This window comes from Tenebrio molitor, chromosome 3 (genome assembly GCF_963966145.1).
Source record: "Tenebrio molitor chromosome 3, icTenMoli1.1, whole genome shotgun sequence".
Taxonomy (NCBI): Eukaryota; Metazoa; Arthropoda; class Insecta; order Coleoptera; family Tenebrionidae; genus Tenebrio; species Tenebrio molitor.
In genome coordinates this window covers 27,164,858-27,178,659 of record NC_091048.1, presented here as the reverse complement: position 1 = coordinate 27,178,659, position 13,802 = coordinate 27,164,858, and the positions used below count along the sequence as shown (strand labels likewise).

General features: G+C 40.8%; 1 protein-coding gene across 12 annotated transcripts in view; it reads left to right on the top strand.

Moving 5' to 3' along the window:
• Eip93F (Ecdysone-induced protein 93F) overlaps nt 1–13,802 on the top strand; it is a 43,992-nt gene that overhangs the window by 19,613 nt on the left and 10,577 nt on the right. For 7 of the 12 annotated variants that reach the window (XR_011157438.1, XR_011157437.1, XM_069040659.1 and 4 more), the window contains exons 3-4: nt 8,279–8,688; nt 10,457–10,902. Coding sequence is in view for 10 of the 12 variants with exons in the window: in XM_069040659.1 (XP_068896760.1) it covers nt 8,279–8,688; nt 10,457–10,902 (856 nt within the window). In the remaining 2 variants the exon portion in view is untranslated. The other 5 variants (XM_069040665.1, XM_069040664.1, XM_069040666.1 and 2 more) reach the window with 5 other exon arrangements.

Sequence of the window (13,802 nt, the reverse complement as noted above, 5' to 3'; positions counted from 1 at the left end):
CAGCGTTGCCATAACCACAACAGTAGCAACAAAAGAAAAATACCACAGTTGTCACCACAAAAAAACCGACATTTTAGCTTCAGTTTCTTGAACAAACTGTAGAAATAGCGTCGCGATGTAGATAATCTGACATTACGAAATCTAGTTTTTAGCCATTCGATAAGTTCTGGCGTCACCTACGATACGTCATTCGATGCATCAACAAATCCAGTTCGAGCGGAAGCGAATAGTATTTTCTCAGCCTCCAGTTACCCAGAACCAGAAAAGCAGCGGTTTTCCTTCGGACCAACGGCACTCCAAACTCGGCCACCGCTCGAAACCCGTTTTCCCAGCGGAAGCGCGATTTTTGCCGCGCCGCCAATTAGATCCCGATCGGGCGCAACGCGCCGCCATCCGCGCCGTCCCCCAACACCGAAACGGCAAAGACGGTGCGGGCCACCTGCCCCTGCATGGGGGCCCGGAACTCGCTAATCGCCGGCACCGCCAACTGCCGCCCGGAGCGCGAGACGTCTCCGGGGCCGGGCCCTCGCATCTTGCAGATTCACTCTCGCCGGACGCACACACACGCGCGCCCGGATGACAAAATCGAATTGTGCCGCTCTCGCGGCACGATGTAACGCATTCGCGCATATGCAGTAACTGACCTACCCGACAGTCGGTTGAGTGCACACACACAGTCGAGGCGGTCTGCCCTTAGCCCTAATTCGGGCCATAAGGGCTTTACACGAAAGTAGGTCCACGACGCAGTTCGGCCCTTGGACGTTTCCACGTTTTTGTGAACGCGTGATGCACCCGTTGTTTTTGTTTTATCTGTGCGCGATGCGATATTGTTTGGTTTGTGCGGTCCGGGCGGCGTGATAACGACCGGTTTTCATTTTTGTGATATTTAATTGCTGTCTGTAATGAAATATGTGCACGAGGAGAATTTTGGTTAGTGCATTTCGTTTGTTCTTTTGTTTTTTATGTCTGCGAGCTGCATTTGTTCGCTTGACGCTTCGCGGCGCAGTTGGCCGCGGTGTGTTATTGTTTTTCGGGAAAAATCGAGTGCACTACTACACACACCACCCACACTTCCCCACTGCACCTCTCGCATTATTTGTTTTGCGCTTAATTATTTCGAAACGTTCCGAATATCAAACGACAATATTATCGTCCAGCTTCTTCTTGTTAACTGTCAACTGTCAATTTTTTTCCCCCAAAAAAAATCTCCCAAACAAAACACGTACGACCGATGGTCGCACTCTCTTCGCATTTTTTTTAATTCGCATTTTGACGCGTTTTCTCTAATTACAAACCGATTTCGACACGACTAAAAAGTTTGAATGAATTAATTCCCATTTTGACATAATAACCTCGATGCAACTCTCTTTGCTGTCGAAAAATTCCTAATTGCGGAAAGTTATTTATTTTTTATTGTCCGTTTGACACGGTAATTTTCATTCCGTTTGCTAATTGCGGACTGAAATTTTGTAATAAATGAGCTGAATGAGGTGTTCGACACGTTTAACTTCATTCGAACTTTCGATGATTCGAAAATTCGATTAGCGTTTTCTTTTGTCGATTGCGGAACTACACCCGTTCCAGTGAAACACCAGCAGAACCGTTTCCACTCTCAAAAGAGAAATAAAACGCAAACACACAAAACTAAATTTATTCACCAAACAACACGGTTTTTTTCCCTGCTGCAAGTTGTGTGCATAAGACTCAACAAGATGACGCTCTCGACCATACGGCACGTAATTTTTTGCCGACAACAAATTAAAGTCGCATCCGAGCGTCTACCAAACCATAAGAAGTTGTTCACGTTTGCGGCTTTTTATTTCTCGTCCGACCACCATTACCATCGAAGCCATTTGACAGCTGTCACTCAGTTTTGAGGTTATGATGAATCACGGTCCGCACAAAGCGTCGCGTTTTTAAATTCCGCAGTCACCTTACGATTCACCTTTGTCGCTGCGATGTGGAGGTCGTCGCGGTGTGCGGCGCAGCACCGTCCTGCCTCCGCGTCGAATTTTTGATTTGAACGCGGACAAAAGGGTTCGATTCGAAAGAAAACCGCACCGTCCAACCACCCCCGGACCGCGATCCCACCTATTATTTCCGCGGTATTCAATTAACCGCACAAAGAACACGCCGCACTCGTAGGTACTTTTCCGGACGATTTGAGGCACATCCACCATATGGCGGGGCCCGCGTTACGCAACGGGGGCGGCACCATGCAAATGACCGCCAATTACACCCCGATTACGCAACAAAAAAAAACGTTTGATAGGTTGTAATTCGGGCGAAAAAGCGGCGGCGTTGCACACATCCGGTCTGCATGCAAACCGTCCCCTGGACGTGTGTTTGTTGCGTCTTGCCAATAAATTAGCATGTTTTTAGAGCGGCCATCTGAAATTCAGATCGGCTCGCCGTACCTAACCTACCTGAAAAGTTTCGTATTGGTATTGGCGTTATCAGATCAGATAAGGCGATCAGATAAATTTAGAGACGTCGTCAGCGAGCGCATCCATAAACATTGACGCGGGGCTTATTTTTTATGTATGTGTTTGTTTTCGTCGCCAACGAACAACGGTGGACGTGTGAGGTAGGTCGGACCGAACGGCTTGGCCTTGGCCCTAAATTTGCGCGAGTGCGGCCCTGCGGTGCGCCCTTCTAACGCCCGTTTAACGGAATTTAATCCTAGATCGAGTCACAATCGACCAGGCCGACACTAAAACATAAAAGCAAAATCGTGTTCGAACGGTTTTACTTAAAAAAGAAAAAATCGCCACGTTGTTGACTCGCCGAACGACGAATCGCGGCGCGCACATTGACGAAAAAGACTTTTTTCTTGTGTTTCGTCCGTTTTTTTTTTTTTCGTGACAGCGATGGCGGCGGTGTCACCTTCGCCCTGCCGATTACAAATCCCCGGCTTTGTTTTTGCGTGTTTCCCATAGTAACAATTAATTCGTCTATTAATAAGGTTGTTTGTTGTTTGAATGAAACATTGAGGCATGGCATAAAATTGTTCTTTGTTCGCGACTTTTTTCCTTCTGTTTGTTGCCGGACAGGCCGGGAGAGAGGGGGAGACCTTGAATGGACTGCTTAGTTTTCTAATGCTGAAACACCATTGATCAGCGAATTCTGCCGTTTTCGTCCTTTTTCGACGTATCTGCGCACTTGACTCTAACTCCAATTAAATCCGGGACGGTTCGCCTTGATTTCACTAATTAACACCGACTACAATTTCTCTAATTGCTTTAATAACTCCGCCATTGACCGATTATTTCTTTATTTATTTATTTATTTACTTTTTCGTCGAATAATCGAATTGTGCCGGCAAATAGTAAATATCTTATGAATATGCATGTCGGAGTTGTGTAAACTGTTGAAATAATGTAGACTTCCGGAACATCGCTTGAATCTTTGATGAGCTCTTGAACCACGTATGCCATAAAGCGACGGCTAGATTATGCCGATATTTTATTAATGGATGCAATCGCCAACGTTTAATTATCCCTTTTTTCCACGATTCGATCAATACTCGGTTCGATTACGCCGACACGAAACTGACATTTTTCAAAATTCACCTCTTCTGCTCCTGCCCTTTTGCCCCTCGCGTTCCAAAAATTACGGACGTCACCAGGAGATTTTAGACGTCGATCGGGTGACCCAGGTCCATTCCTTGGAGATTCTCAAGAGTTTCCCGACGTTGTCGTTGTTGTCGGGTCGAGTTTCTCGACTCTCGCCGTTCATTTTCACGACCGATCGACCGAAATTGCTTCGGCGATTAAATATAATTGAGAAAATGTGGCGACCGCGGATTCCGACGACGAATGCGTTTTTAACAATTTTATCAACAAAAATGTCGTTTATTTTCTGCAGCTCGTTTCGTTAATAATTCGTAAACTGTTTCCCCGAATTCTTGTGCAAATTTGACCGATAAATGGGACAAAACAACAACCTACACCTATAAATTAAGCGATTACCGTCTGTCATTTGCATTGACAGTTATGATTACAGATACCTCATTCTAATTAATAAAAGTGTAATGCTATACTTTACGATTTTAATGTTTAATATAATTTAAGCTAATCTTTGACACGTTTTTTATTGGGTGGATTTGTTAGTCATTTATTTAGCTGTTTTTGAAGCCTTCCGGGTCTTTGGGGAACATTTTTAATTCGAATTAATATTTTAATTTTAATTAGGTACATTAGATACAACAAGTTGCTAAATATTTTTCAATAGGTAATAGTTAAAAATTAAAATAAAGCCCCTAGTGGTGATTAGACCCGAGATTATTAAATGAATTAGCAGGTTATAATCCACCTAATCGAGATCATGCAAAGGGCTCATTCTAACTTTGTTACAATTATGATGATAAAAATTAAAATAAATACAGTCAAACCTCGATAACTCGAATTTTGATATCTGAAATGTTTTGATATGTCCAAGCATTGTGTTGTTTCCACAACCATAATTTACGGTATTATATTTCGATAACTTCAAATTCGCCGAATTGAAAATTTTGTGAGAACGTTTTCTTTAAGAAATATAATACACATCAGCGGCACTTCACGGAAACTTGAGCTGAACAACAAATCTTTAGTTTAGGTGATTAACTTGCCAGTTATATTTATTTGCTATAATGAAGACGAAAAAAAACCCTCAAAAGTATAGCGTGGGTGAAAAAACTGTTGGTAATTGAAGAAGTTGAAAAAGAAACAAAACAAAAAAAGACATTGCAGTTGAATTTGGTATACCACCCTGTTAGCAATAATAAAAAAAATAAGATTAATAATAAATACTTCATTAAACGTCTAGAAAAAAAAGTAGTTATTACAGTCCCTTATTGCCTAATACTATAAGAGTCGATTGTGAACGCGCCACTCGTCAGTCTGCAGAGTAAAAACACAAACAACGTAAAAAGTGAGGTTAGATTTAAACAGCTGCTCCGTGATCTGTAATCCGTGGTGCGTTCACAATCGATTCTTCAATGCCCGTTTTGAGGATAAATTGAAATGAACACCCGATATACCTAAGTACATACTCGTTTTCTTAATTTCGGTTATTCGAATTTTCGATAATTCGAACTGTTTTGGCTTTCCCTTGACTTCCAGGATTATCGAGGTTCGACTGTATAAAAAAATGTAGCTGTCATAACCCTTGTGAGATTCTAAAATAATGCGTAAAAATATGCACAGTATACTTACCATTAAAAGGAATAATTAGATGCCACCGCTTCTAGTTGAACTAAAAATGTTGCAAAGTATAACCATTGTTCAAAAAATTGTTGTTTTGTACATTTTAACAAATTTTCAAAATTTTCAGTGGCTGGTTGCGTAAAATAATACCACCTAACTAAATCTGGGTAAGTAATTTCTTTATTTAGAAAATTATAGTATGTATGTAATTCTTACGACATTTCAAGAAATTAATTTTTTGTTTAGTGCAATAAAACTTTTAGTACTAAAGAAAATAATTGTCAAATTTCAAAAAATTTAAGGTACATTTGAAAATAATTGCTATCCGACTTTTAGCTGAATTATTACGGACCAACTATAGGTCTAATATCTAACTACACTAGAGTATGTACTTTTCATTTATCATTTAGAAAAAAAATAATACAATATACATGCATGCGTATATACATATACAGGGTGTCTCAAAATTCGTAAATTCCGATTTCAGAGCATGGTAGGGAAGGACTCAGTGGAGCTCGAAAAATACTTAGGAAAAAAAAACCGCTTTTTCTGAAGAAGATATAAGCACTTTAATTTTGTTCAATGCATAGCAGCCTTCACATCCACACAGTGACAAAATACTATTCTCGCTTCGTTGCCGTTCCATTTTTGAAATTTGAAATTTTTTTACTCCAAAATAAAGCTATTCTTCAAAAAATTGTTTTACGTTATTATTTTCCACAATCATCTACACCATAACTAACAATAAACACTGAACTTTTCAGCCTGTATTTGAAGAAAACGCACTTCAAAGAGTGCACCTTCAGACCAATGTACCTTTGTGGGGGGAGTCCCGATTTTTTTTTTTAATTTCCATATTTCGACTACTGAAGTGATCCCCTACAACGCTCTGAATTTGGAATTCGCGAATTTTGAGACACCCTGTATATACTTTTTATTTATTTTGTATTTTTGTTGAAAAGATTAAAGAAAACATATTCTAGGAAAAGATAATAATTAGGTATTAGGTACGCTGTACTTTCTCAGATAATTTCATGTTCGAGTCATTTAGTGAAAACCAATTTTAAGGAATTATGACATCCTTATAAAAAAAAGTCTTGCTAAAAAAACACTTTTCAGTAGCCACTTCGATAAAATAACAGTACTTATCATCTAGCTACGTTAACATAAATAAATAAATTCATTTAGAGAAAAATGTATTCCAAACACACTATGATTTCGTAATTACATATTACGAAAGTGTAAGAAACTTAATTTAGAAACAGAATTTTCAATAACCTCGTTTTTTGTTTAATAAAGTTACTGTTATTGTTATAATAGATAATAATATATTCGAAGAGGAATATATTTATTATTTATTAATAAGAAGTCTGGTCAGGTGGTGGAGAAATTTTGTAATTTTGACTTTTCTCAAACTTAAAAAAAATAACAAACTGATTGTAATAGATATACCTTGTTTACTTAATTTCTTTATTGTTGTTTCACGGAAATCATCATAAAGAAATTACTTGGTTCGTTTGCGAAAAAATTTTGCTCGAAAAGCATAAATATCTAAAGCAAAAGTAAGTGACCATCTGCATTCGGGCTTAAAAAAATTGTTCCTTTAGGAAAGAATTGAAGTTTACGATATGATTATGGTGCATAATTATTATGAAATTGCAAGAAATCTCATGATAATACCATCAATTCCGAAACAATTGAAATTAATTAGAACTATGCACAGTTGGAGAGTTGATTCAATGGTTCACACATAATTATCTTTTAATGCCGCTAACTGTACTATAATTTAGCAAATTTTTTAATAATCTCCTCCAAAGCCTTATCGAAAAGTCGAAAATAAAACCGACTAGAAAATAAACACTGACCTCGAAGTGTTTGTAAAGAAAAAAAAACCTAGATATAGAGGAATAACAAAGCCGAACGTCACTGCAATAAAAACCAACAGCGAAAAATTGAATTAAATAAATGCATATAATGAAGTTTTTTGTTGCAAAATCAATGCTATTCAACGTGTAATTTAGCAATCTCGTTAGATGGCAATCTCAGTTTTCATGGCGAACTAAAACCTGTCGACATGGCAACATCGGCAACACGGCAGGAAGACTCCGTAATTTTTGCGACAACTCGATTTGTGTACATTCGTTCGCACAAAAATGCGGACATTCGCGTTGCCCAATCCCATCTCGGAAAAAATCGTCGCTCGCCCGCCATCTACATCACGACTTGCGAAACATGATTTGTTATGTCCTCGACGCCTTAACGAAACACGTAATAAACCTAACCCACACGCGAAATCCGTTGTTGTATTACCGCCGGTGAGATATTCGCGGATCGAGCCGGTGGGATAACCGATAGGTTTGTTGAACTTTCGGAAAGAAACTGTAGAAACCGACATGAATGTCCTTAATTCGTAACGATTTCGGTTTACAAAGACTGACCCCGAACCGTACAGGAAAATGTTTATTAGACACGAGCACGTATATCATGTGACGATGTATCGCTTTACATAACGACATTTGCATAATTATTTAATTAGGGTAACGAACGCCACTGGAATGGGATTGTCGGGCTGCGCCCCTGCTCCTACCGGCCGTCGCCATCATTAAAAATGGCGAATTTCAAGGAAAGTTTTCAGTGAAAGCAGGCGAGGCTTCGAAAAAATCGCGAGGCTTTCGGCAAAATTTCTAAAACCGTCACGATCTCCGCCGTAAAAATAACAACAACAACAATAATAAGTAATAACTGAATTTGTTGTGAAAATTAATTCGTGTACGTTTCGAAAATTAAATTAAATTAAAATATGCAATTGAAGAAAAACAAAAACCATTTCTAATATGTAATTCGATTTTACATGTTTTTTTTTAAATGAATTAGTAAAATTGTTGTTTATTAATTGTTGCGCGCTTCGCGAAACGCCGCCTAAGCGAAAATTTGTCGTTTCCGACGAAGAGGCAGAAACCACAACGTCGGCGGCGAATTCGACGCCGCCACCCGACGAATTCCGACCATTTCAAGGCCGCTGTTAAAACGAACACAAAAAAAAATGCGCTTCCGTTCGATCGCAGTATGTAATACATGTGCGTGTGCAGGGTTGGAACGAATCGCTGAAGAGTTGATGGGTCGGAGGAAATGGAAACTGTACCAAGAGTCCATGTCGAGGAGTTATTTGCAACCGTTAAACAACAACGTGAAGACGACGCCGCGAACGAACCTAGACGATCACCATCACTACAAGGAGGAGACGCCGGATCCCGCCGTACAAAACCACCACCATCATCATATTCATCAGAAAGACAACACCGCCACCACGTATACCTCATCATCGACGCCGAAAAACGACGACGACGGCGGCGACGCCGCGACGGAACGCAAGGAAAAAGAAAACGAAAAGAGGACGCAAGAAGTCGAGGACAGGCTCAAGGACTGGACGCCGCAGACGAAGTGCTACTTCTGCGTGGACGGCAAGCTGGATAGTGAACACACCGCACACGGGGTTCTGGTAAGGCTGAAGGTGCTCCCGCCACACACGAAACGCATACATTCGTAGAGCAATTCGCGGAGAAAAGTTTTCGGCGCGTCCGATGCAGGTTGGGGCAGGAATTGAACGGCCGAGCGCGAATTCCTGCACCGGTGAATTCCTGCCGCCCCAGCCACCCATGATGCGCCTAATCGTATCAGAAGCGAGTCCACAAAGTGGATTTTCTGGCTGAACGCCACAAAAAATATACAATTCATAACCTAGACGTCCTGCAATTAAAACAAAGTTTTCGCTTCCGGATGCACCTTAGATCGATACGGCCATTCCAGGACCGTACTCGGCCCTCGATTAACTCACAATTTAGAGCAAAGGTGGACACCACAAGGTCTGCTTCGTTCCAGCGGCTAATTAGTGCAGAATCGATAATGATCGATTTCGTAAGAAATTATCGGTTCGGCTTTGAGAAACGAGCGAAAAAATACGAATACCGCACGCACACGTAGCTACGTCAAACGTGTGGACGCGGCTTCACGATCGAATTCCAATATTTGATCTAGTAAACTTGATGGTTGCTCAACCTGGCACAGATGTCTCAACGCGAACCGATTTCAGTAATTTCGCGTCGAAACAATTTTTTTTAATTGTCTTTGCACGTCAACAACTGCGCAAAAAAATCCTGGCCAAGGGCATCTTCGACAGTCATTAGACGGCAATTATTTGTAAACTATCCAATGTAAACTGATAGATTTTTATAAATTCTGTAATTAAAGTGTTTTAAATCGCGTCGCGGGGGGAAACGCTCCGTTTTTTATCGGTTTTGTGGACGCGGGGGAAGGACGAATCCTTGCCGCAAGTGCACTCGGAATCGAATTAATTCGCTTTCTTGTCGATGGAGGATTCGAACAAGGCAAAATAATTGCAGATGCATCGACGCCATTTTGTTTGTGAAAAATATAGGTGGCGCGACTGCACCGAAAAAATCCTAGATGTGCCGAGAGAGACAAGGAGAGAACAAAAATGAGCGTGACAAAGAGGAAAAAACCTATTTAAGGAACAAATTTAACAAATCGAGAATGTTTCCAATGAGTAGTTATTTTAGCCAACTTTCTCTCTACATTTGCATATTTTCTACAAATTTCAGGCAAGAAACTTTTTATCGTTTGTTTTCAGTGGTTCAAAAGATATTAACGTTAATTATCAACAGTAAAGCAATAATTACACACTTCCCGCAAACAAATTAAACGCTCCTGTCAACTGAACCGTCGGATTTGATTTGGGTTTTTGTTATCATTCTGAAAAAAGGCGTCCTCGGCAGGACCGCGGATTTTTTTCGAAAAAAAAAAGACTGCGAACTCAAAAATTTTTGTACAAGGGGATTATCTCGACGTGACGTCAAGAAGAGCTCAAATCAAAATTGTCAGACAGTATTATTGGTCGCACAAATATGCGATAGATATCGCGTTTCTCAATTGTTTTTCATTTGTTGTTTTCCCAGGTGACTAACCAATGGTAAAACGGCGGCGCGATAAGACGGTGTGGTTTAAAAATTTTTCGAGCAGTTGCCACTTCCCCCTTCTAATTTATGCACGTTCGTGGCTCTATCTCGCATCAGGTATTTTGTACAGAGTGTCGCAAAAAGTCCACAAGACCGGCGAGAGAATTCGCTATCGGCGCGAAACGATTCCGAAAAACAATAAAGATTATCGGTCCGTTCCAGACGGCTGAAATGTCGCGATAACGACTGTTGTGTCTGGTAGTAGTACCCTTTTTGAGGGAGGTTTTCCCGCAGAGTCCCCGCCATTCGGACTCGGATTCGTCGGACAGCCACAGTGACAACGAGGTACCGCCATCGCTCACACCGTCGGCGACGGGGAGCTTGCTCAACAACAACCACCACCACCACCGCCACCGGAACGTCCACCCGGTGGCGCCGGCCAACATGACGACGATCGAGAGCGTCACGTCGATGGCGGCGCTGGCGGCGGCCTTCTCCGGGGGCAACTCGCCCGGGATGACGGCACCGCACCTGCCTTTCTACGCCCCCAGCATCCTCTCGCATAACTGGTACCTGGCCAACCTGGCGAGGTCCTCGCAGGCGGAGCGGCTGGAGCACCAGGACAAGGTCGGCTCCGGCGAGCAGCCGCTGGATCTCAGCAAGGGGGCGAGCAACAGCTCGGACGGGATGCCCATCAACAGTGTGAGGCTGCCGACGCTGGACACCAAGCACATTTTCAAGTGAGTTCCTTTGCATCATACATTTACGTCGGCGAAGAGCGCCAAATACAACATTTTCAAACAATTTTTATAGATTATGATGAAACAAAAAAACGCAAAATTTTCTGACTCAGAGAAACGGGAAAAAAAGCGCGCAATTTTGGATTTTTCGTTGATTTTAGTTCCGCGAATCGCCAACACCTGTAGTCGAAAAACGAGTATTTCCCCGCATTGACAGTCAAAATTTTTCGATGAGATCACCGAATTTACAGCGGTTTTCAGAAACTTCACGTGAATTTTTGATGTTCACTTGTAAATTTGACCACAATTTTGCAAATTTCCGGTAACGCTGTGGGCGAAATTAATTTCGATTGCTCATCGCTGTGACATTTAACATTTCGGATGTTTATTTTAGAATTATCATAATTATTATCTTGTTGCTAACTTAGGTGCATGCACTCGTGCAATCTACGAATCGAGTGTTACGTATGGACCTCATCAAAAATTGAGTGCATTTTTTTTTTAATGAATCAAAACGAGTACCGTTTTCCAAAATGTACCAAAAATAAGTCAAAAAGTAGGACGCATCAGAAGAATTTTAAGCTTAGCATCACATTTCACAGTTGGCAGAAGACGCTTATGCGAATGTCGTAACTCGTAATATGTACGTCGAAAATCCCAAGCTCACTTTGATACTGAAACCTGAGATGGTCAGTCTGGTGGGGCAAGTTTACGTGCCGCTCTGTGGAGATTGTGGCTCGGCATTTTTTGATAGCCCCGGCCAGACGGTTCATGGATACACAAAAATTCTTATCGTCTTTATTTGGTATTAGTGATAACATTGCTTCGTAATATTTCCTGTGCGAAATTCGAAGCCGACGAATGACCCATAAATTATTACGCGCTGCGGTTGCTGAAATCCGGACCGAAAAACGGATAAACAGGAAAATTTTTTCGTTTTTTGCAAATCATTGACAACTCTTATCGTTTCTTTCTCTGAAAATAAACACGTGTTTTGCGAAACTTCCCAAAAAAAAACCAAAACATTCAAAATGAATGTATAGTACTTTTGAAAATTTTCTGTACTTCAATTTACTCGTGTTTGTATTAAGTATTTTTTAAATTTATTTCCCTACGCCGTTCTATTTGCAGACAGACTCCTTACTATTATTATTTATTAGTTCCGTCCCGTATGTCTACATACAAATCTGGTCAAGAGTGCTTTGAGAAATTTTACGGACGCATGTCCGGCATAATATGTTACACTTATCCAAGTGGCAAACCATTGTTACGACTGTCTCGTTGCGAAAATAATAATTTGTCATAAATGTCTTTTGTTCAGTTCAGTTTTGTAACATTAGATGTCAGCTGGTATTGAAAAAAAACATCTTTAATAAAAACTAGGACAGAAAATGAAAAACAAAGACACTTTATAACAAATTGAGGTTAAATAAATTTGACAACAATAAGAGTCAGAAGGTTTCATAAGCTGCAACATGCGGGAAATAAACACAACTTGTGACAGACAGAGCACTCTTGACCAGATTCTTATTTAGACACCCGATGTATAATTTTGAAGAACACAACTTCAAGCATTGCACAATTAATAAATAAACAACGCTTAAAAATTTCGACGGTTTTTCCTGGCGGTGGGATTTTTGTCCAAATTTTGAGTTGTTTTTCCGGGAATACATATCTTTGATTATGCGATTATGTGTTGACGGTTTTCCCAAGAAGTGTGATTGAATAAATAAAAAAAAAATGTAAATGAAAAACTAATTGGAAACAATTACATAACATCTGTTAAACCCAAAAAAATCCGTACAATAATAAATATCGTAATAAAAATATGTAGTTGCATTTGTGCAAGTGCACGTTGCATACGAACAGTAAACACTGCAAATCTGCATTCCCACCGCGTCGAGTGGTGGGACAGTTTTTGAACAATTATTGCAACGACGCTCGTTCCAATTTATTTATTTTCTTTCCCCCGTTGCAAACGAAATTGCACCCAGGAGTGAAAAACAACTGAAAACTGAAACTGTCTGCCCCACTTTGCCCACTCCAAGGCTGCCAACAAACAAAGTGTTGACACACAGTTTCGTAAAAATTAGATTAGGTCTAGACGATGATAATGACCCCGACGTCTCTCCGGCAAATTTTTCACCAACCGGAGTTTACGGTCGCGCGACGACAAAAAACGTCACCGACCAATAAAACGAATTCGACGAGAGTGAAAAATACAATTGCATAAAGATAGTGGAAGTTTGTGACCGATAAACGTATTTGTTTCGCTGCGTGGCGCGCGGGGGACGTCGCTGCATTTTAACCATTTTAACAATGTTTTTCATTCGTATTTGTTATTGACCCCTTTCAGATTAAAGCGACGACGAGTTCATTTAACTGAATGTTTTTTGTAGTCGAAGAAAATATCTAATTTTAAACAATAGTTCACTCGCGAGAGCACTTTGTCCCTCTTCTGCAGATATGGGAATTAATTTATGCGGCGTTTTTTTCCCTTTTTGTCATCGCTGCAACCATTACGGGCGCATCACTTTTACCTCGTGGGAAAATTCGCACCTCGGGCGCTTCACCCCCCTGCACGATCGCCTCGAAAAATCCCAATAAGTCGATTTCTGACGCCAACAATGGCGGCCCGCATTAATCTTCCTTCGCTCTATTTGCCGTAAAAAATGACGATTGCTAGACTGATTATTTAGTCTTTGCTATCGCGGGGTCAATCACTCTGCTCGTTGCATATGGTCTATTTGTTTTTTATATCTGTAGTACTGTGTTTACCGTCTATGTTTGCAAAAGGCAGTTGCGAAAATAATTTTCGATGCACTTTTTACATCCCACCGACGCGTCGTGCCAGTGCTCGAACTCCGTCCTCATCGTCTAGATTACGCCGAGATTACGAC